The following is a 23427-nucleotide window of genomic DNA, read 5'->3' on the forward strand; positions in this document are numbered from 1 at the left end:
TATTGAGTGAGTCACTGCTACTTCCTACTTTAGTTTTTTTATAAGTAGGAATCAGAAGGATAGAATTATGGTAATTCCAAATGGAGGGCGAGGGAGAGCTTTGTACGAATGGCTGTGTGTGGAGTAAAGGTGGTCTAGAGTTTTTTTCCCCTCTGGTTGCACATGTGACGTGCTGGTAGATATGAGGTAAAACATATTCAAATTTGCCTGCATTAAAGTCCCTGGCCACTAGGAGCACCGCTTCTGGGTGAGCATTTTCTTGTTTGCTTATGGCTTTATACAGGTCGATGAGTGAGGTCTTAGTGCCAGCATTGGTTTGTGGTAGTAAATAAACATCTCTGAAAAAAACGAATGAAAACTCTTTGTAGGTAGTGTGTTCTACAGCTTATGAGGTACCCTACCTCAGGCAAGAAATACCTCAAGACTTCCTTAATATTAGACACACCAGTTGTTATTGACAGACAGACACACTCCACCACCACTTGGCTTACCGGATTTACCTGTTCTGTCTTTCCGAAGCACGGAAAACCCAGCCAACTGTATAATATCCGTGTTGTCGTTCAGCCATGACTCAGCAAAACATATGGAATAATGTAGTAACCAAAGAAAGTGTTAAACTAATCAAAATCTATTTTATATTTTACATTCTTCAAAGTAGCCACCCTTTGCCTTGATGACAGCATTGCACACTCTTGGCATTCTCTCAGCCAGCTTCACCTGGAATGCTTTTCCAACAGTCTTTGTTGGTCTTTGTCTGAAGAAGTTCCAACATATGCTGAGCACTTGTTAGCTGCTTTTCGTTCTCTCTGTGGTCCAACTCATCCCAAACCATCTCAATCGGGTTACGGTCGGGTGATTGTGGAGGCCAGGTCATCTAATGCAGCACTCCATCACTCTCCTTCTTAGACAAATAGCCCTTACACAGCCTCAGGGTATTTTGGGTCATTGTCCTGTTGAAAAACAAATGATAGTCCCACTAAGCCCAAACCAGAGGGGATGGCGTATCGCTGCAGAATGCTGTGGTAGCCATGCTGGTTAAGTGTGCCTTGAATTCTAAGTAAATCACAGACAGTGTGACCAGCAAAGCACCATCGCACCACCTCCATGCTTCACGGTGGGAACCACACATGCGGAGATCATCCTACTCTGTGTCTCACAAAAGACCGATTTCCACCGGTCTAATATCCATTGCTCATGTTTCTTGGCCCAAGCAAGTCTCTTCTTATTATTGGTGTCCTTTAGTAGTTGTTTCTTTGCAGCAATTATTGTGCAAAGTGACAGAGAAGGTTGTATAGCCTTCAATAAATATTTTGGGGAATGTTCGTTCAAATCGGCAGTTTCTTTTTTTCAAATGTTCAGAAATATGAGGTAGAGAGAGGCTACTTCATCATGGTTCAGAGAGGCTGGTGAGTAAAGAGAGAAACATAAGAGGGGGAGTGTGAGCAGCAGCTATGCAGTGTGCATAAAATAACACAAGCGTAGAACGTGATCCGGATCCTTAGCTTTGAGAAAGCAGTTTCCGGAGGGGCTTGACGGGTTGCGACCGTGAAACATCTGTATTTGCAGCCACATTCTAGATGAAAATAGGGTCATCTAGCCACTAAATAAACCCCACATATAATATACGGACAACTGTGCACCACCCTTTGGGACTCCCGGTCCCGGACAGTTGTGACGTAGCCTGGGATCAAACCCCAGGCTACAGTGACTTAGACCACTGCGCCACTCGGGAGGCCATAGAAAATACTTCTGATCATAAAGTACTCTTAAGCCCTTCATTGAGGTCATGTTGAGGTACTTTTGACTGTAGCCCAGCAGCCCAGCAGCTACTGGGATAGTCCACCAAATTTGAGACACATGTCTAAAAAAGTCATTTTTGAAAAAAAATTATAGAAATGTAACAGAAAACCTACCCTGTACTTGTCACTTTGGGTAAAGTCTCATAGGAATGCATTATGTCCAGCAGAGAGAGACGGGTAACCCATTTTAACAGTACAACTTTAGTCCGTCCCCTCACCGGGCTCGAACCAGGGACCCTCTGCACACATAGACAACTGACACCCACAAAGCATCGTTACCCATCGCTCCACAAAAGCCATGGCTCTTGCAGAGCAAGGGGAACAACTACTTCAAGGTCTCAAGTAACGTCACCGATTGAAACGCTATTAGCACGCACCACCGCTAACTAGCTAGCCATTTCACATCGGTTACATAAACACTTTTATGATGAGACCTTTCAGCCTTTACACAAAGTAAGTAAGAGTATAAATAAAGATGTCTAGCTATAGCTCCATAGCAGATTTAACATATTATACTCATACTCTAAAGGGACAGTTTTTAAAATGACCATCAACCTGCTCCATAGGGCTGTATTGGACAGGATCCACATGGCCATATTGGACAGGATCCACATGGCCATATTGGACAGGATCCACATGGCCATACTGGACAGGATCAACATGGCCATATTGGACAGGATCCACATGGCCATATTGGACAGGATCCACATGGCCATATCTCCATAAATAATTGGTACATACACCCCAATGATGTCTTAAAATGTTTGAGGGGGTCTGGAAAACACAACAAAATGGCCCAAGTATGCCATATGTATGTATCCTTTAAAGATTTTGTAGAAAAGTGGCGAAAAAGTGCCCAAATATATACCCAAATTACTGATTGTTTAACATCTAGCCTGCATTTACATTTTAGCAGACACTCTTATCCAGAGCGACTTACAGTTGGTGCATTCATCTTAAGATAGCTATACCAGACAACCAACCACATTATTTTTTTTATTTTTTTATAAAAATGTTATTTTTTATTATTCATAATACAAAAATCTACTTACATTGCTACATCAAACATGTCTAGCAAACCAAACACAGGTATTAACAATGCTCAAACATACAAAAATATCAATAAAATACAAAAAAGAAACAATTTAAGTGCAATTATATTCGCTCTGGAAATATCTTATTATAATGATTCATGAAGATGTTATTCTTTTTGTTATTCACTAGGGTTAGTGTTTTAATAAGATAATTAAATTCAATCAGAAAAATTGGTAATTTTCGTATAGAATTTTTGAATTTTTATTTGTGTATAAAGTTTTTGGCAACAAGAATTTAAAAAATAACAATAATTTCAGTGGTTTTGTTATCATTGCAATAGTAACATATCTATTTTATGTTAAAATTATAGGCAGTGTTCATCATGGTAAATAAGTACTTTGCAAGGTTTTCCCAAAATTCGGACACAAATTTACATTCAAAGAACAAGTGAGACAGATTCTCACCTTCTTTTTCACAGAAAACGCAGATATCATCAATAGCCACAAATTTGGACATCATAGAATTACATGGATATATCTTATGCAAAATGTTGAAGTGCACTTCTTTAACTTTGTTTGGTATACAGTATTTGTAAGGCCTTAACCATGCATTTGTCAGGAATAAGCATGTTCCAGAAAAACTTTCCTCTCGGTGTAAGTTGGTTTTGTGAATGAAGAATTTTTCTTATATATTTATCTTATATATTTATCACAACAAGATATCTCAAGTAAGCCCACGCCTTCCAATCTGAGATCTGGATAAACTTTGTGATCATTCCCAAAATTAAGATGACTTTTCATAAGTGTAGTTAGACCACTGGGAACGGCTTTGATCACAGAAATAAACTCTCTGAAAGGTATTGGAAACTCTTTCAATGTTATAAATTGTTCATATGTAAGAATATTACCCTTGTTGTCAAAAATATCAAGGACAAAGTCAATATTCCTCTCATGCCTGCTGGGGTAGAACAATGACTTATTCCTTACAGTTATGTCTGAATTATTCCACAAAAGAGCTTTATGAGGGGAAAAAATTGTGCAGGAAACATATTTTCCAGTCCAGTAAAGCTTGTTGGTGAAACCTAGCCAATTTAGCAGGTAATCTTTCAGGAATATAATTACATTTCAGTAAAAATTGAAGACCTCCCAATTTATTAAACACATTATTTGGAATGAAATACCATATTGAATCAGTATTGAGCAAACATTTTTTCAACCAGTTTATCTTGAAAGTGTTATTTATGTCAACAAAGTCCAACACTTCTAGACCGCCTTCAGCTCTTTGGTTAGAAAGGACATCTTTTTTTCGTTTGTGAGGCTTATTTTTCCAGATGAAGTCAAGAAAGGTCTTATTGATCTCTTTACAAGTAGCTAGATTTACACATAACGATAATGAGGGGTACACAAAACGAGACAGACCCTCTGCCTTGGACAGAAGTACTCTCCCAAGTATAGAAAGATCTCTTTGTAGCCAATTATTAAATATATGTTTAGTTCTCTTAATTTTAGGAGAGAAATTCAAATGTTGTCTGACTAAGTGGTTTTTTGACAGATGTATTCCTAAATTTTTAACACAGTCCTTTACAGGAATATTTTCTATTTCTTTATCATCAGAGTCAAATAAACATAACATTTCACATTTAGAAACATTCCGTTTTAATCCTGATGCAATAGAAAATGCAGTTATAGCTCAACCAACCACATTATGTTAACGTCCAAAAGCGGCCGTCGCGTCACAGGCTCTCTTCCCACTTCCCCTGAAAACCGGAACATCCGGTTGTTGGGGTTTCGGCAAGCCTTTCCCAAACACTGCGTGGACCTGTCCGCTCTGGGGACTGAGGGAGGCGGGGCGTGGAAACGGTGTACGACCGGTAAACATCTGGGACGGGAATGTAAAAAACTACCAACGGTACGCGAACACGAAACCGCCTTAGACGGAGTGCCATCGGGGCATAAAGTAAAGACTGTCCATCGAGATTCCAATGGAAGCGGATGGTTTCCCGAGAAGGCATCGGATGACAGCGGAGACAGCAGGCGGGAACGCCGGGGTTGCTGGAGCCTCAGCCGGCGCAGAGGTCCGATGGTTCAGTGGAAGGATCTGGGGAGTGTCGGAGAGCCTCGTTGGGAATTTGTCTCCCCGGATCGGAGGCGATGCAGAGATCCAGACTGTTCAGTTTAGCGGTGGCCCTCCTGAAATAGCAGATGCTTCGGAACCGGAGTATGAGGGTTTGCCGCAAGGCGCTTCCACCAGCACCCACATGTTTGCAGGAGCAGTGGCTGGGATCATGGAGCATTGCCTGATGTTCCCCATCGACTGTGTCAAGGTAACGCGGTAGGCTATGTTGGGCTAGCGTTAGCCGCTAACTTAGATAGTTAACCGACTGGTCTTGGAGCTTGGGCACATTGCATTGGAGGGTTAGAAATTACTTTGCTTGTCATGATGTGGCTTCAGCAATCATGCGAATCCGATTGGTGGCCACCTTGTCAATAAGTTTGTCAGTCACAGCACATATGAGGCAAGGTCGAAACCAGACAGGCTAACATTTCAGCTAGGACGCTAACTTAGCATGCTAAAGAGCTAACTTCCATCCACTACGAATATCAGTGGATCGAGCCTGCTCTACTTGCTAGATTAGGTAACGTTACCTAGCTAGTTAGTTACTGCAGTGCACACAAGTTAGATTTGTCACATAATTAGTCACCATATTCATTAACTTAACTTTGGCATACAGAATTTCAATAAAATGGAAAGGTAAACTTTTAGGAAGTGAATATTGCCGTTGTCATCTTATTAGCTAGCTGTCTAACGTTAGCCATTTTAGCTGTTAGTTAGCTAACCAAAACCGCAAGGTCGGCCCCTGGCTGTGCATCGGCTCGAGTCTGGGGGTGAATAATGATTAGCTAGTACTGTAGCCAGCTATTTAGTTGGCGCCTGATATAATATTTTCTTACTGCAATTTACTATGGTCCCTATTGCCATTAGTGTGCACCCCCCAGGTAGTTTTACATACTAATAACACGCAAAGTTATTATTCGCTTTGAGAAAGGAGACGGTTAGGTGGAATGAAGCAGCACATGTGCCCCATTTCCTGTACATGTAAACACATCACCCGCTGACTGTTGCCCACCAGCTAGCTAGGTGACTAGTAAACGTAGGAGAGTATGTGATCGATTAGTAGCTAACGTTACATTTGAAAAACGTTCCAAACTGCTTTTAGCATGCATATGGCTTCTAGGTGTAACTCCCTGTATTTCCAAACTATTTAAGAAGAGAACCCATAGGTTAGTACAGGCACCCTGGATTCTGTCAAAAAGTATTAGATCGTCAATGGGTCAGTTCGTTTTGCATGGCCCGGTTCCCCGGTTGTAAGGAGATTCAATAGAAACCAATGGTGTACAGTGTGAAACTCCGCACCCGCGGGGCATCGGGCCATGCAAAACGAACTTGCAATGCTAATTGCTACCTGGCAGCATTTAGATGGGGTAGAACTGTTCTTTGTTTACAGAAAATACCGGGCTGGATGTCCTGGGATTAAGAGCACAATGCTTCTATGTTGCTGTGCTCATTATGCAGAATTAGGCTGACAGGTTGGCTCTACCACTGCACACTCTTAGAACCATAGTTCTGTTTATTGTTATAAGACTTTAAATGTGTGTTGGATGAAGTGCTTAGCCGGGATGACTTAGGTGTTATGTAAACCAGATGTGTTACGTTACATTAGCCTATGCTGTTTTGACAGGCCCACTCACTGATTTAGGTCTGCTCTGCACATGAGAGCCCAGCGTTTTGTCTGGTATATTTTGTGGTCCCTGTAGAGCGAGTCATGAGTTGGTCACTGCTGGAAATGATTGGTGGTGTTTGGGAGCATCAAAACCGTGATATATCATCGGTAAATTGTGACTGACTGATCTACGAATAATATTGAGTAGTTATTTAAGATTCAGGGAGATTTGTAGACCGCTGCGGTCAGTGTGTACGACTATGCAGTTAGCAGAGACGGAGCAACCGAGTCAGAGCGGTCAGGTAGGGAGACGAGTCAGCTGTTAGTGTCAGGTGGGAGAGCAGGGCTCTCTCAGAACAAAGCGGAGATTCATCTGTCTTTCCCAGCTGTATTTCCTACCTCTGATCCAGGTGCTGCTCACACAGCTTGGGCTTCGTCTCAGTCGTCTAAAATGGCTTCCTCGCCCCGTCTCCTCTCTTCAACGACATGAAAGAACAGGACAGTCAAAAAAAAGCATGTTCCCAGTTGGCATCCAGCCACCGTGTTGCTTTCACATATACTGAGTTTTCAAATGCGCGCAGACGAAGTAAAGGAGACTAGGAAAGCATGTGTCTTTTAAAGTATTGAGGTGCAGCCCAGACAGTGAAACAGTCTGCTTGCAGAGGAAGGGCAGCCTGAGACACAGACTCACTGATCTATAAATCATGTCACCTGTCAAACAACATGGCATTGACCGTCTTTACTTATAAACACATTAGCAGATCTCTACAGAGGGGACCTAGCTCAAGCTGACAGCTGACCCCAGTGGACTAACAGTTGATAATCCTCTGAAAATAGCTTGCAGTGGTTGTCTCACAGATTGCACAGTAGAGATGATGTCAACTCGTTGTTTACACTCATTCCAAAGGTTGAGGTTAGAAAGGCTCTTTCTAGACAAGCTAAGCTCTCTGCAATACACAACCATAGGCTACATATCGTGTGTCGTGGCTGAGAGAACTGTTCTCATTACCTTTAACATTGATTCATACCGAACTCTCATTGAAACATTGACATCAAATATCTTGCAAGATGGCGATGTTCTAAAGGTTTCAAACCCATCCAGGTACTGCTACATTATGCATGGTTGGTTGACGTGTAGGAGTCTGCTCTCTCTTACAGGCCCGGCATTCCACAGTGCTTTACAGTTCCTGTAACACACTGACATACACAGTGCAGCAAGCAATCAGCATGTATTGTCCATTCAGCTGTAGCCCGGGCCTCTCCTTTGGACGTTATTAGAAGACCCTCTATGCGTTTCACAGCACTAGCTGGTCCCTAGCCTCACAGAGAGGATGAACCCTGAACCTTGACACTGGCCCCTAGCCTCACAGAGAGAGGATGAACCCTGAACCTTGACACTGGCCCCTAGCCTCACAGAGAGAGGATGAACCTTGACACTGGCCCCTAGCCTCACAGAGAGAGGATGAACCTTGACACTGGCCCCTAGCCTCACAGAGAGAGGATGAACCCTGAACCTTGACACTGGCCCCTAGCCTCACAGAGAGAGGATGAACCTTGACACTGGCCCCTAGCCTCACAGAGAGAGGATGAACCTTGACACTGGCCCCTAGCCTCACAGAGAGAGGATGAACCCTGAACCTTGACACTGGCCCCTAGCCTCACAGGGAGAGGATGAACCCTGAACCTTGACACTGGCCCCTAGCCTCACAGAGAGAGGATGAACCTTGACACTGGCCCCTAGCCTCACAGAGAGAGGATGAACCCTGAACCTTGACACTGGCCCCTAGCCTCACAGAGAGAGGATGAACCCTGAACCTTGACACTGGCCCCTAGCCTCACAGGGAGAGGATGAACCCTGAACCTTGACACTGGCCCCTAGCCTCACAGAGAGAGGATGAACCCTGAACCTTGATACTGGCCCCTAGCCTCACAGAGAGAGGATGAACCCTGAACCTTTCTCTGATGGGTGGTCGAATGTTTGTGGGCAAGGAATAATTAACTAGATCTCCATCCCTCCACCAGTATTCTACAAGAGCACAGACACAAGGGACAACAGACACACCAGTCAATTCATTGCAGATGAGCTGAAGGCAGTCATCAATGACCTTGGACCACAGAAGGTATTTGCACTGGTGACAGACAATGCTGCGAACATGAAGGCTGCTTGGTCTAAAGTGGAGGAGTCCTACCCTCACATCACACCCATTGGCTGTGATGCTCATACATTGAATCTGCTTCTCAAGGACATCATGGCACTGAAAACAATGGATACATTCTACAAGAGAGCCAAGGAAAGGGGTTAGATATGTGAAGGGTCATCAAGTTATAGCAGCAGTCTACCTCACCAAGCAAAGTGAGAAGAATAAGAGCACCACATTGAAGCTGCCCAGCAACACCCGTTGGGGTGGTGTTGTCATCATGTTTGATAGTCTCCTGGAGGGGAAGGAGTCTCTCCAAGAAATGGCCATATCACAGTCTGCCGATATGGACAGCCCCATCAAGAGGATCCTACTGGATGATGTATTTTGGGAAAGAGTGGTAAGCAGAGGGAAACCTATAGCAGTAGCCATTGCACAGATTGAGGAAGACAATGCCATCATGTCTGATGTTCAGACTCTGCTTGCAGATGTAATATAATAAATCCATACTGCCCTGCCCACTTCACTGTTGTGCCAAGCAGAGGAAACTACAGTTCTGAAATGCATCAAAAAGTGTGAAGACTTGTGCCTGAAGCCCAAACACACTGCAACGTACATGTTGGACCCCAAGTATGCTGGCAAGAGCATCATGTCTGGTGCAGAGATCAACAAGGCCTATGGTGTCATCACTACCGTGTTTCACCACCTTGGCCTGGATGAGGGGAAGGTTCTTGGCAGTCTGGCGGAGTACACTTCCAAGCAAGGTCTTTGGGATGGTGATGCATTATGGCAGTCGTGCCAACATATTTCATCAGCCACCTGGTGGAAGGGACTTTGTGGATCTGAGGCTCTTTCTCATGTTGCCTCCATCATCCTCTAAATCCCACCAACATCAGCCACCTCAGAGCGCAACTGGTCCTTGTTTGGGAACACACACACCAAAGCACACAACAGACTGACCAAGACAATTTTTGGGAGATACGATGGATCATTGGAGATCATTCAATATTCCCTTTTGTTGTTCAGTGAAATCATCCCATGTGAAGAGTCAACTCATTTAATTAAAGTTCAATTTGTCACTCAATTGTTTTTTTTCTATTGGAAGGATTTAATCATTTTCAATGATGTCTTATGATAAGGTAAAAGGTGTCTGTCTCTGTATGATATGGTAAATAGATCCAATGCAAATAATTCCACAGTTTAAATGGCATTAATTTTCATATATTTCTGTTAATTCCCATATTCCCATGGACAGTTTCCACCTGTGGATATTCCCCAAAATGTGCAACCCTAAACCTCACGGGATGAACACTGAACCTGGACACTGGCCCAGCGAAAAGGAGTGTGTGTAGGGGCAGGGCGTGTGAGTGCTGCTGGGGGGAGCGGCTCACGGAAAGGAGTGTGTGTAGGGGCAGGGCGTGTGAGTGCTGCTGGGAGGAGTGGCTCACAGAAAGGAGTGTGTGTAGGGGCAGGGCGTGTGAGTGCTGCTGGGGGGAGCGGCTCACGGAAAGGAGTGTGTGTAGGGGCAGGGGGTGTGAGTGCTGCTGGGGGGAGTGGCTCACAGAAAGGAGTGTGTGTAGGGGCAGGGCGTGTGAGTTCTGCTGGGTGGAGTGCCTCACAGAAAGGAGTGTGTGTAGGGGCAGGGCGTGTGAGTGCTGCTGGGGGGAGTGCCTCACAGAAAGGAGTGTGTGTAGGGGCAGGGGGTGTGAGTGCTGTTAATTCCCATATTGTGGATATTCCCCAAAATGAGGGGGGGGGGGGGGGGGGGCACGACCACTCAAAATGTTCAAACGTGAAACTATTTAGCATGTGGAAGCACTACCAATATTATGACTTGGCTTTTTTAATATATTACAAGTACTGCACTCATCCCACCTCTGCTAAGATTTTATTCCAACATGGAAGTTTCTCAAATGTAATTTAAACATTCTGGTTAGATTATGGTATGGCGAGAAGTGTGTGGTTAGGTTATGACTTGGGTAACCAGTAAGTCTGTGACCTCTAACCTCTCCCCTGTGTAGACGCGAATGCAGAGCCTACAGCCTGAGCCTGCCGCACGCTACCGGAATGTGATGGACGCGCTTCGGCGAATCATAACCACAGAGGGTGTCTGGCGACCAATGAGAGGGCTGAATGCCACGGCCGTGGGGGCAGGACCGGCGCATGCTCTCTACTTCGCCTGCTACGAGAAACTGAAGAAGAGTCTGGGTGACATCATCCATCCCGGTGCTAACAGCCACCTGGCCAACGGTATACCGGGAAAACACAGCACACACAAGGCATATACATGCAAAGCACACGCACAAAATGCACATGTGTGCATACCAAGCCTGTACTTCTCCTATGCAACCTACATACAGTAAATTACCTTGTTTTTTTCTTGTAAACACTCATTTCATTTGGTGTTTCCAAAATTATTCTTAGCAACTCAATCAAGTAGTGAATTATTTAGTTCTGTAGTCCTGTAATGTTGGTTCACACTGTAGAGAGGGAGAGGCCCTTTTCTCCCCTGGGCACTAAGCAGATGCAACTTGGACAAACCTAGATGAACCTTGCTCTCAGACACTGAGTTGTGTGGGTGGGTGGGTGAGTCAGCCTGCCACCTGGAGCACAGTGGCTGAGGAGTGGTGCTACATGGTTCCTATAGCCCCATTCTGTAGACAGGACTACTGCTTGAGCTCCAGGCTCTCTCATACCCAGACAGTAAGCAGGCCCTGGTTTCTCTCTTGGTTTTGTCCTAGGTTCCTGTCTTTCTAGGGAGTTTTTCCCTAGCTACCGTGCTTCTGCATTGCTTGCTCTTTGGGGTTTTAGGCTGGGTATCTGTATAACTGCTGATGTAAAAAGAGCTTTATAAAATACATTTTAATTGATTGATTGGCCTGAAACTAACTTGTTGGTCCACTCGCCAGTGTGATGAAAAACATCACCAGCCACTCTGGCGGGGTATCAGCTGATGGTGGGGTCTAATTCTGGCCCTGGAGGCTAGTAGGAGTGGTATTTATCTGGCCGCGCGGCTGATATGACCCCGTATGAATGGTCAGCATTCTGCCGAGTCAGCCACATTCACAGACTGACTGCATCAGAGACCTTCAGAGGGTAAAGAAAGACACTATTATTACTGCAGGAATTGTTTCTGTCCCCCATAGTTGTAACTAGCTTTATTAGAGAGCATGTGAAAGGAAAGCAGACTGCAGTTAGAACCAGACTAACAGTCCTCTGAGAGTTCACTAAGTAGCTGCCATCTAGGTCTGTCCACACAGTTCTAATTTGCACGACAAGAAACTTGAAACACAGTTTGCTCAGACAAAGCAAGTACTAGAGAATATTTCTCTATTTATCCCTGTTTCTGTTCTCTGCTTTTTCTCTCTCTTCTTCCCAGGTCAGCTGTCTTCTCTGCTTTTTCTCTCTTCTTCCCAGGTCCGCTGTCTTCTCTGCTTTTTCTCTCTTCTTCCCAGGTCAGCTGTCTTCTCTGCTTTTTCTCTCTCTTCTTCCCAGGTCAGCTGTCTTCTCTGCTTTTTCTCTCTCTTCTTCCCAGGTCAGCTGTCTTCTCTGCTTTTTCTCTCTCTTCTTCCCAGGTCAGCTGTCTTCTCTGCTTTTTCTCTCTCTTCTTCCCAGGTCAGCTATCTTCTCTGCTTTTTCTCTCTCTTCTTCCCAGGTCAGCTGTCTTCTCTGCTTTTTCTCTCTCTTCTTCCCAGGTCAGCTGTCTTCTCTGCTTTTTCTCTCTCTTCTTCCCAGGTCAGCTGTCTTCTCTGCTTTTCTCTCTCTTCTTCCCAGGTCAGCTGTCTTCTCTGCTTTTTCTCTCTCTTCTTCCCAGGTCAGCTGTCTTCTCTGCTTTTTCTCTCTCTTCTTCCCAGGTCAGCTGTCTTCTCTGCTTTTTCTCTCTCTTCTTCCCAGGTCAGCTGTCTTCTCTGCTTTTTCTCTCTCTTCTTCCCAGGTCAGCTGTCTTCTCTGCTTTTTCTCTCTCTTCTTCCCAGGTCAGCTGTCTTCTCTGCTTTTTCTCTCTCTTCTTCCCAGGTCAGCTGTCTTCTCTGCTTTTTCTCTCTCTTCTTCCCAGGTCAGCTGTCTTCTCTGCTTTTTCTCTCTCTTCTTCCCAGGTCAGCTGTCTTCTCTGCTTTTCTCTCTCTTCTTCCCAGGTCAGCTGTCTTCTCTGCTTTTTCTCTCTCTTCTTCCCAGGTCAGCTGTCTTCTCTGCTTTTTCTCTCTCTTCTTCCCAGGTCAGCTGTCTTCTCTGCTTTTTCTCTCTCTTCTTCCCAGGTCAGCTGTCTTCTCTGCTTTTTCTCTCTCTTCTTCCCAGGTCAGCTGTCTTCTCTGCTTTTTCTCTCTCTTCTTCCCAGGTCAGCTGTCTTCTCTGCTTTTTCTCTCTCTTCTTCCCAGGTCAGCTGTCTTCTCTGCTTTTCTCTCTCTTCTTCCCAGGTCAGCTGTCTTCTCTGCTTTTTCTCTCTCCTTCCCAGGTCAGCTGTCTTCTCTGCTTTTTCTCTCTCTCCTTCCCAGGTCAGCTGTCTTCTCTGCTTTTTCTCTCTCTCCTTCCCAGGTCAGCTGTCTTCTCTGCTTTTTCTCTCTCTTCTTCCCAGGTCAGCTGTCTTCTCTGCTTTTTCTCTCTCTTCTTCCCAGGTCAGCTGTCTTCTCTGCTTTTTCTCTCTCTTCTTCCCAGGTCAGCTGTCTTCTCTGCTTTTTCTCTCTCTTCTTCCCAGGTCAGCTGTCTTCTCTGCTTTTTCTCTCTCTTCTTCCCAGGTCAGCTGTCTTCTCTGCTTTTCTCTCTCTTCTTCCCAGGTCAGCTGTCTTCTCTGCTTTTTCTCTCTCTTCTTCCCAGGTCAGCTGTCTTCTCTGCTTTTTCTCTCTCTTCTTCCCAGGTCAGCTGTCTTCTCTGCTTTTCTCTCTCTTCTTCCCAGGTCAGCTGTCTTCTCTGCTTTTTCTCTCTCTTCTTCCCAGGTCAGCTGTCTTCTCTGCTTTTTCTCTCTCTTCTTCCCAGGTCAGCTGTCTTCTCTCTTCTTCCCCCCTCCCTTGTTTCCAAGTCAAGGGAGAGGCAGGGTAAGAGATTGCAGACATGCCCAGTAGAGGAAGAGAAGTTTTAACTCTGGTCCATCAGCAGTGATGATGTCCTGTTTTACCACTAGAGAGAACTAGAGGATTTCTCCTCTGCTTTTTCGTTCATTCGCTGCAATCTTTCTCTCTCTCTCTTGTTGTTGTTCACCATTGGGGTGTGTGTGTGTGTGTTACAGGTACGGCAGGGTGTGTAGCCACATTGCTTCATGACGCAGCCATGAACCCATCTGAAGGTACATTTCTCTGTCTATAAATAATCTATCTCTTTCCCTGGGTGAGGGCCAGGGACACAGGTCTCACGGCACTGCTTTGAACCTGCTTTTCTCCTTCTGATGCATGGGGTGTATTAAACTTCTTGACGCACCCATCCCTTTAGCGGGATCATTTTCATCAACACCCGCTGAACTGCAGAGCACCAAATTCAAATTAAATTACAAAAAATATTTCATTTTCATGAAATCACAAGTGCAATATAGCAAAACACAGCTTAGCTTGTTGTTAATCCACCTGGTGTGTCAGATTTAAATACAGCTGTTCGGCGAAAGCAAACCAACCGTTTATGTAAGAACATCTCTCTCAGTAGACAAAATATTACAAACACTAGCAGCCAAGTAGATTGGTCACGAAAGTCAGAAAAGCAATAGATTAAATCGCTTATCTTTGATGATCTTCGGATGTTTGTACTCAAGAGACTCCCAGTTACACAATAAATGTTCCTTTTGTTCCATAAAGATTATTTTTATATCCAAAATACCTCCATTTGTTTGGCGCATTATGTTCAGAAATCCACAGGCTCGAGCGGTCACGACATCGCAGACGAAAATTCCAAATAGTATCCGTAATGTCCAGGGAAACATGTCAAACGTTTTTTTATAATCAATCCTCAGGTTGTTTTTAAAATATATAATCGATAATATATCAACCGGGACTGTCGCTTTTTCAATAGGAGAGGGAGAGACAATGGCAGCCCCACTCTGTTGCACAAGCAAAACTCTGCGAACACCCAGCTATCCACTGACGTGATGTTATCTTTCTCGCTCATTTTTTCAAAATAAAAGCCTGAAACTGTCTAAAGACTGACACCTCGAGGAAGCTATAAGAAAAGCAATCTGTTTGATGTCCCTTTAAATGGAGGCAAGGCATCCAATGGAACGGAGAGCTTTTAGGAAAAACAGCACTTCCTGGTTTGATTTTCCTCAGGTTTTCACCTGCAATATCAGTTCTGTTATACTCACAGACAATATTTTGACCGTTTTGGAAACTTTAGAGTGTTTTCTATCCTAATCTGACAATTATGCATATTCTTGCCTGAGAAATAGGCAGTTTCAAGTGGGTATGTCTTTTAGCCAAAAACGAAAATCCTGCCACCTACACTCAAGAAGTTAAGGACACTGAGATGTTGTTTGCTGCAGATAAACCACTGTGTCAGAGCTCCCTCTGCAGGTGTAGCACCTTGTACCTCGAGGGCCTAACCTGTTTACTCTACCTGCTAGCTAGGTGGAGGGGGAGATTGGGGGGTGGGGGGCAGGTTGAGGTCTTTCTAATGCTTCCTCCATCCCTCCCTCCCCTCTACTCACCTGTCCTTTCCTCCCTCTACTCACCTGTCCTTTCCTCCCTCTACTCACCTGTCCTTTCCTCCCTCTACTCACCTGTCCTTTCCTCCCTCTACTCACCTGTCCTTTCCTCCCTCTACTTACCTGTCCTTTCCTCCCTCTACTCACCTGTCCTTTCCTCCCTCTACTCACCTGTCCTTTCCTCCCTCTACTCACCTGTCCTTTCCTCCCTCTACTCACCTGTCCTTTCCTCCCTCTACTCACCTGTCCTTTCCTCCCTCTACTCACCTGTCCTTTCCTCCCTCTACTCACCTGTCCTTTCCTCCCTCTACTCACCTGTCCTTTCCTCCCTCTACTCACCTGTCCTTTCCTCCCTCTACTCACTTGTCCTTTCCTCCCTCTACTCACTTATCCCTTCCTCCCTCCCCTCTGCTCACTTGTCCCTCCCTCCCTCCCCTCTACTCCCTTGTCCCTACCTCCCTCCCCTCTGCTCACTTGTCCCTCCGTCCCCTCTGTTCACTTGTCCCTCCGTCCCTCCCCTCTACTCCCTTGTCCCTCCGTCCCTCTGCTCACTTGTCCCTCCCTCCCTCCCCTCTGCTCACTTGTCCCTCCCTCCCTCCCCTCTGCTCACTTGTCCCTCCCTCCCTCCCCTCTGCTCACTTGTCCCTCCTCCCTCCCCTCTGCTCACTTGTCCCTCCCTCCCTCCCCTCTGCTCACTTGTCCCTCCCTCCCTCCCCTCTGCTCACTTGTCCCTCCCTCCCTCCCCTCTGCTCACTTGTCCCTCCCTCCCTCCCCTCTGCTCACTTGTCCCTCCCTCCCTCCCCTCTGCTCACTTGTCCCTCCCTCCCTCCCCTCTGCTCACTTGTCCCTCCCTCCCTCCCCTCTGCTCACTTGTCCCTCCCTCCCTCCCCTCTGCTCACTTGTCCCTCCCTCCCTCCCCTCTGCTCACTTGTCCCTCCCTCCCTCCCCTCTGCTCACTTGTCCCTCCCTCCCTCCCCTCTGCTCACTTGTCCCTCCCTCCCTCCCCTCTGCTCACTTGTCCCTCCCTCCCTCCCCTCTGCTCACTTGTCCCTCCCTCCCTCCCTCTGCTCACTTGTCCCTCCTCCCTCCCTCTGCTCACTTGTCCTCCCTCCCTCCCCTCTGCTCACTTGTCCCTCCCTCCCTCCCCTCTGCTCACTTGTCCCTCCCTCCCTCCCCTCTGCTCACTTGTCCCTCCCTCCCTCCCCTCTGCTCACTTGTCCCTCCCTCCCTCCCCTCTGCTCACTTGTCCCTCCCTCCCTCCCCTCTGCTCACTTGTCCCTCCCTCCCTCCCCTCTGCTCACTTGTCCCTCCCTCCCTCCCCTCTGCTCACTTGTCCCTCCCTCCCTCCCCTCTGCTCACTTGTCCCTCCCTCCCTCCCCTCTGCTCACTTGTCCCTCCCTCCCTTCCCCCTCCCCTCTGCTCACTTGTCCCTCCCTCCCTCCCCTCTGCTCACTTGTCCCTCCCTCCCTCCCCTCTGCTCACTTGTCCCTCCCTCCCTCCCCTCTGCTCACTTGTCCCTCCCTCCCTCCCCTCTGCTCACTTGTCCCTCCCTCCCTCCCCTCTGCTCACTTGTCCCTCCCTCCCTCCCCTCTGCTCACTTGTCCCTCCTCCCTCCCCTCTGCTCACTTGTCCCTCCCTCCCTCCCTCTGCTCACTTGTCCCTCCCTCCCTCCCCTCTGCCTCACTTGTCCCTCCCTCCCTCCCCCTCTGCTCACTTGTCCCTCCCTCCCTCCCCTCTGCTCACTTTGTCCCTCCCTCCCTCCCCTCTGCTCACTTGTCCCTCCCTCCCTCCCCTCTGCTCACTTGTCCCTCCCTCCCTCCCCTCTGCTCACTTGTCCCTCCCTCCTCCCCTGCCTCACTTGTCCCTCCCTCCCTCCCTCTGCTCACTTGTCCCTCCCTCGCTCACTTTGTCCCTCCCTCCTCCCTCTGCTCACTTGTCCCCCTCCCTCCCTCCCCTCTGCTCACTCTTGTCCCTCCCTCCCTCCCCTCTGCTCACTTGTCCCTCCCTCCCTCCCCTCTGCTCACTTGTCCCTCCCCTCTGCTCCCCTTGTCCCTCCCTCCCTCCCCTCTGCTCCCTTGTCCCTACCCTCCCTCCCCTCTTCTCCCTTGTCCCTCCCTCCCCTCTTCTCCCTTGTCCCTCCCTCCCTCCCCTCTACTCCCTTGTCCCTCCCTCCCTCCCCTCTACTCCCTTGTCCCTCCCTCCCTCCCTCCCCTCTACTCCCTTGTCCCTCCCTCCCTCCCCTCTACTCCCTTGTCCCCTCCCTCCCTCCCCTCTGCTCACTTGTCCCTCCCTCCCTCCCTCTGCTCACTTGTCCCTCCCTCCCTCCCCTCTGCTCACTTGTCCCTCCCCTCTGCTCACTTGTCCTCCCTCCCCTCTACTCCCTTGTCCCTCCCTCCCTCCCCTCTGCTCACTTGTCCCTCCCTCCCTCCCCTCTGCTCCCTTGTCCCTCCCTCCCTCCCCTCTGCTCCTTGTCCCTCCCTCCCTCCCCTCTGCTCCCTTGTCCCTCCCTCCCCTCTACTCCCTTGTCCCTCCCTCCCTCCCCTCTACTCCCTTGTCCCTCCCTCCCTCCCCTCTACTCCCTTGTCCCTCCCTCCCTCCCCTCTACTCCCTTGTCCCTCCCTCCCTCCCCTCTACTCCCTTGTCCCTCCCTCCCTCCCCTCTACTCCCTTGTCCCTCCCTCCCCTCTACTCCCTTGTCCCTCCCTCCCTCCCTCCCCTCTACTTCCCTTGTCCCTCCCCTCTACTCCCTTGTCCCTCCCTCCCCTCTGTTCCCTTGTCCCTCCCTCCCCCCCTCTACTCCCTTGTCCCTCCCTCCCTCCCCTCTGTTCACTTGTCCCTCCCTCCCTCCCCTCTGTTCACTTGTCCCTCCCTCCCTCCCCTCTGCTCACTTGTCCCTCCCTCCCTCCCCTCTGCTCACTTGTCCCTCCCTCCCTCCCCTCTGCTCACTTGTCCCTCCCTCCCTCCCCTCTGCTCACTTGTCCCTCCCTCCCTCCCCTCTGCTCACTTGTCCCTCCCTCCCTCCCCTCTGCTCACTTGTCCCTCCCTCCCTCCCCTCTGCTCACTTGTCCCTCCCTCCCTCCCCTCTGCTCACTTGTCCCTCCCTCTGCTCACTTGTCCCTCCCCTCTGCCTCACTTGTCCCTCCCCTCTGCTCACTTGTCCCTCCCCTCTGCTCACTTGTCCCTCCCCTCTGCTCACTTGTCCCTCCCCTCTGCTCACTTGTCCCTCCCCTCTGCTCACTTGTCCCTCCCCTCTGCTCACTTGTCCCTCCCCTCTGCTCACTTGTCCCTCCCTCCCCTCTACTCCCTTGTCCCTCCCTCTGCTCACTTGTCCCTCCCTCCCTCCCCTCTACTCCCTTGTCCCTCCCTCCCTCCCCTCTGCTCACTTGTCCCTCCCTCCCTCCCCTCTGCTCCCTTGTCCCTCCCTCCCTCCCCTCTGCTCCCTTGTCCCTCCCTCCCTCCCCTCTGCTCCCTTGTCCCTCCCTCCCTTGTCCCTCCCTCCCTCCCCTCTGCTCCCTTGTCCCTCCCTCCCTCCCCTCTGCTCCCTTGTCCCTCCCTCCCTCCCCTCTGCTCCCTTGTCCCTCCCTCCCTCCCCTCTGCTCCCTTGTCCCTCCCTCCCCCCCCTCTGCTCCCTTGTCCCTCCCTCCCTCCCCCTCTGCTCCCTTGTCCCTCCCTCCCTCCCCTCTACTCCCTTGTCCCTCCCTCCCTCCCCTCTACTCCCTTGTCCCTCCCTCCCTCCCCTCTACTCCCTTGTCCCTCCCTCCCTCCCTCTACTCCCTTGTCCCTCCCTCCCTCCCCTCTGTTCACTTGTCCCTCCCTCCCTCCCCTCTGTTCACTTGTCCCTCCCTCCCTCCCCTCTGCTCACTTGTCCCTCCCTCCCTCCCCTCTGCTCACTTGTCCCTCCCTCCCTCCCCTCTGCTCACTTGTCCCTCCCTCTCTCCCCTCTGCTCACTTGTCCCTCCCTCCCTCCCCTCTGCTCACTTGTCCCTCCCTCCCTCCCCTCTGCTCACTTGTCCCTCCCTCCCTCCCCTCTGCTCACTTGTCCCTCCCTCCCTCCCCTCTGCTCACTTGTCCCTCCCTCCCTCCCCTCTGCTCACTTGTCCCTCCCTCCCTCCCCTCTGCTCACTTGTCCCTCCCTCCCTCCCCTCTGCTCACTTGTCCCTCCCTCCCTCCCCTCTGCTCACTTGTCCCTCCCTCCCTCCCCTCTGCTCACTTGTCCCTCCCTCCCTCCCCTCTGCTCCCTTGTCCCTCCCTCCCTCCCTCTGCTCCCTTGTCCCTCCCTCCCTCCCCTCTGCTCCCTTGTCCCTCCCTCCCTCCCCTCTGCTCCCTTGTCCCTCCCTCCCTCCCCTCTGCTCCCTTGTCCCTCCCTCCCTCCCCTCTGCTCCCTTGTCCCTCCCTCCCTCCCCTCTGCTCCCTTGTCCCTCCCTCCCTCCCCTCTGCTCCCTTGTCCCTCCCTCCCTCCCCTCTGCTCCCTTGTCCCTCCCTCCCTCCCCTCTACTCCCTTGTCCCTCCCTCCCTCCCCTCTACTCCCTTGTCCCTCCCTCCCTCCCCTCTACTCCCTTGTCCCTCCCTCCCTCTACTCCCTTGTCCCTCCCTCCCTCCCCTCTGTTCACTTGTCCCTCCCCTCTACTCCCTTGTCCCTCCCTCCCTCCCCTCTGTTCACTTGTCCCTCCCTCCCTCCCCTCTGTTCACTTGTCCCTCCCTCCCTCCCCTCTGCTCACTTGTCCCTCCCTCCCTCCCCTCTGCTCACTTGTCCCTCCCTCCCTCCCCTCTGCTCACTTGTCCCTCCCTCCCTCCCCTCTGCTCACTTGTCCCTCCCTCCCTCCCCTCTGCTCACTTGTCCCTCCCCTCTACTCCCTTGTCCCTACCTCCCTCCCCTCTGCTCACTTGTCCCTCCCCTCTACTCCCTTGTCCCTCCCTCCCTCCCCTCTGCTCACTTGTCCCTCCCTCCCTCCCCTCTGCTCACTTGTCCCTCCCTCCCTCCCTCCCCTCTGCTCACTTGTCCCTCCCTCTCTCTTTTTCTCCCTGTCCAGTGGTGAAGCAGCGTTTGCAGATGTATAACTCCCCGTACCGCGGCGTGATGGACTGTGTGCGTGCCGTGTGGCAGAGCGAGGGCCCTGGGGCCTTTTACCGCTCCTACACCACCCAGCTCACCATGAACGTCCCCTTCCAGGCTCTCCACTTCATGACCTACGAGTACCTCCAGGAGCTGCTCAACCCCCACAGACAGTACAACCCCTCCTCACACATGGTGTCTGGAGCCCTGGCCGGGGCCATCGCTGCTGCAGCCACCACCCCTCTGGATGTCTGCAAGACCCTGCTCAACACCCAGGAGTCCCTGGTGGGGCTCCCCGCTGCAGGCCAGGGTGGAGGTCAGGGGACACACAGACACATCACAGGCCTGGCCCATGCCTTCCGGACAGTGTACAGGCTGGGTGGCCTGCCTGGGTTCTTTAAAGGAGTCCAGGCCAGGGTGATCTATCAGATGCCCTCCACAGCCATCAGCTGGTCTGTCTATGAGTTCTTCAAGTACGGAATCACCAAGCACCAGCAGGAGAAGAGGGTCGCGCTACAGCGGGAGGGGAAATAAATCAGGTCCTATTTTCTTTCAGCCATATCTCTTCATCTCTTCCTTTTTTTATCTATCAACCTCCTTTTCCTTTGGAGCAGGTGTTCAGAGCGAGGGAGAGGAAGAATCGATACGCACATAAACCAACCAATACCCACCTCTTATTTACCCCGTTCAGACTGCCAATAACACACTTCCATCTGTGGCTCAACCATCAACATCTCTGCTAAACTGTTTGAAACTGAGGATTTACAATACACTATGAAAGTGAATATGTGATGTATTGACAGTACGTGTTCAATGTATACCCATATAACGCACATAAACGTCAACCTGAAAGAGATGCTTCTGTTTTACTCCAGCGGATTTAGTTGTGAAATATGTAAAGTGTCCAGCACCTTTCATAGAGTTTTGTTGGGATGAATTTGACGACAGCTGTTCTGTCGGTGTTCTTAAAGACTATGACCTCATCATACACAGACAGTTGGCCACTTCCTGCTTTCGGAAATTAACAACAAGATTGTCTAATTGAGGCGCAGATTGGAAATAGCCAGTAGTTGCGGTCATCTTGGCAGATTTGGATTCTGTTATTGTTATGTGTTAGCGGGAAGTCGCCCAGCTTTGTATGATGATCTATTACGGAGTCTACCTGTAGTGTTAATTCTTGCGTTTTAATGTATCTGGATGAGAATGTTGTTCACTGTAAGCCCCACCAGGGGGCACTGTGACCATCCCAATAAAGCTCTTGAGTAATATCATTTGGCCAGGTGTGAGTGACAGTGGGCCTTTTGGAGGCATTTGTGTAAACCCAGACGATTGTTTATAGGCTTCATGTACAAGATCGCCTTAACCCCAGACCTAGTATCAGTTTGTAATTTCTTGAACTGGTAGAGACGTAAACCTCTTCTTGAGGTTTGAAATCAGGAATTTCTCTCAAAATATAGACTTAAATAAATATATATATATATCTTAAATATATTGCTGACAGTAAGTTGTAAAGTGCAGTAAATATATTCTGAGAGGAACTATTGAGTTAAAGTGATTCCTGAACCCCTACAGTACTAACGTTGGTTGGCTTTGGTGTATAGAAAGAATGGAGAGAATCACCATGGATCTTTGGACAATTCATTGGAAGATAAATTCCATCTTGCCTTGTTATTTGCACTGATGTAAGCAGAGTGGGGTGGGGGGGGTTTGCCCAGATCTCACTTTGTACTTTTGCTTGGAGTAGATCAAATTCTTGGATGGGTTAGCCCACACAGATGACAGGTAGCTTAGCGCTTAAGAGCGTTTGGACCGTAACCGAAAGGTTGCTGATTCAAATCCACGAGCCGACCAGGTTTTAACATATACTGATGAGCCTTTGAGCGACGCACTTAATCCTGATTGCTCCTGTATGTCGCTCTGCATTTGACTAAAATAACTCCAACGTAAACACACTTCAGTTTACAGTCACACCCTTGTTTTACCTAGACTGACTAGAACACATGAAGGTTTAGACAGGACCGGTTGGCTAAAACAGAGGCTGACTGGCACACACACACAATATGGATTCCCAGCATGAAGCAAAATCCACACTACAGAAACATGTTGACATCATGTGAATGTTACGGTCTGGCCCTGACTCCAAAGGGTCAAGAAGGAAAGAGCTCATGTTTCAGGGGAACTTCCATTGAAAGGTTTCTGCACAAGTCATCTGTTAATAAGCCGTTCTAAAAACTTCAGGTAGAAGTAACCGTTGGACACAGATCTAGGATCAGCGTCCTCTCCCGAAATACTAACTTAACCATTGGAGAGAATGCTAAACTGGCCTTAGATCAGTGGCTAGGGGTGTGACATCATTATACTGTTGTGTATTAACTATTACATGAATTGATTGATTAAGGGACTTATCCATGACACTCGGTGTGTATGGCTGTGTTTATACAGGCAGCCCAATTCTGATCTCTTAACAATAATTGGTATTTTTACCAATCGGATCAGAGGTCAGAATTGGGCTGCCTGTGTAAACGTAGCCTATGTGGCCTCAGCTGTGTGTGTGGATGATGAATGCAGCTGATCAGTCTTCTTGACCTCTGTCTGACTGTCCCCTGTAATCCTGTCTGATCAATAAACAGAGCAGTAGACTCCCTCAGGTTGCCCACAGGTGCTGTTACACTTGTTTGCATTGTTTGTTTTCGTACACACAGACACATATACCTTTCCTCTCAGCAACAACAAAACAATGCAGTAGAATCTCACATACTGCGATCAAAACCTTAAAGGCCGTTTTTATATCGATATAAAATCATTTGTGGGTAACAAGTACCTAACTGTAATAGTTTTACATCAGAATGGTTGAAAAGAAGAACAAATATTTATTTGTTAAGAAATATACTATTCCTCAAGCAAGAATTTTGCTGGGAGGGGAAAACTCTGGAACTCTGTTATTGGACTATTAACTAATGTACTGCTTGGTGACGTGTCACCAGGCAAGCTGAAACTCCACCCTTGCAAAACCCGCCGATTAGAAGGTCCATTGCATATTCTAGTTTCAACCAGAAACGGACAGGA

At 48.8% G+C, this 23427-nt stretch overlaps 1 protein-coding gene across 1 annotated transcript; it reads left to right on the plus strand.

The window, feature by feature from the left end:
* Positions 1–2795: 2795 nt before the first annotated feature.
* On the plus strand, positions 2796–23019 carry LOC109880191 (mitoferrin-2). Its single transcript, XM_031804928.1, has 4 exons — positions 2796–5157; positions 10715–10943; positions 13912–13968; positions 20339–23019. The coding sequence occupies exons 1-4, from the start codon at positions 4816–4818 to the stop codon at positions 20893–20895; spliced, it is 1185 nt and encodes a 394-aa protein (XP_031660788.1). The 5' UTR covers positions 2796–4815; the 3' UTR covers positions 20896–23019.
* The last annotated feature ends 408 nt before the right edge of the window (positions 23020–23427 follow it).

The sequence above is a fragment of the Oncorhynchus kisutch genome, linkage group LG25 (genome assembly GCF_002021735.2).
Source record: "Oncorhynchus kisutch isolate 150728-3 linkage group LG25, Okis_V2, whole genome shotgun sequence".
In the NCBI taxonomy this organism is placed as follows: Eukaryota; Metazoa; Chordata; class Actinopteri; order Salmoniformes; family Salmonidae; genus Oncorhynchus; species Oncorhynchus kisutch.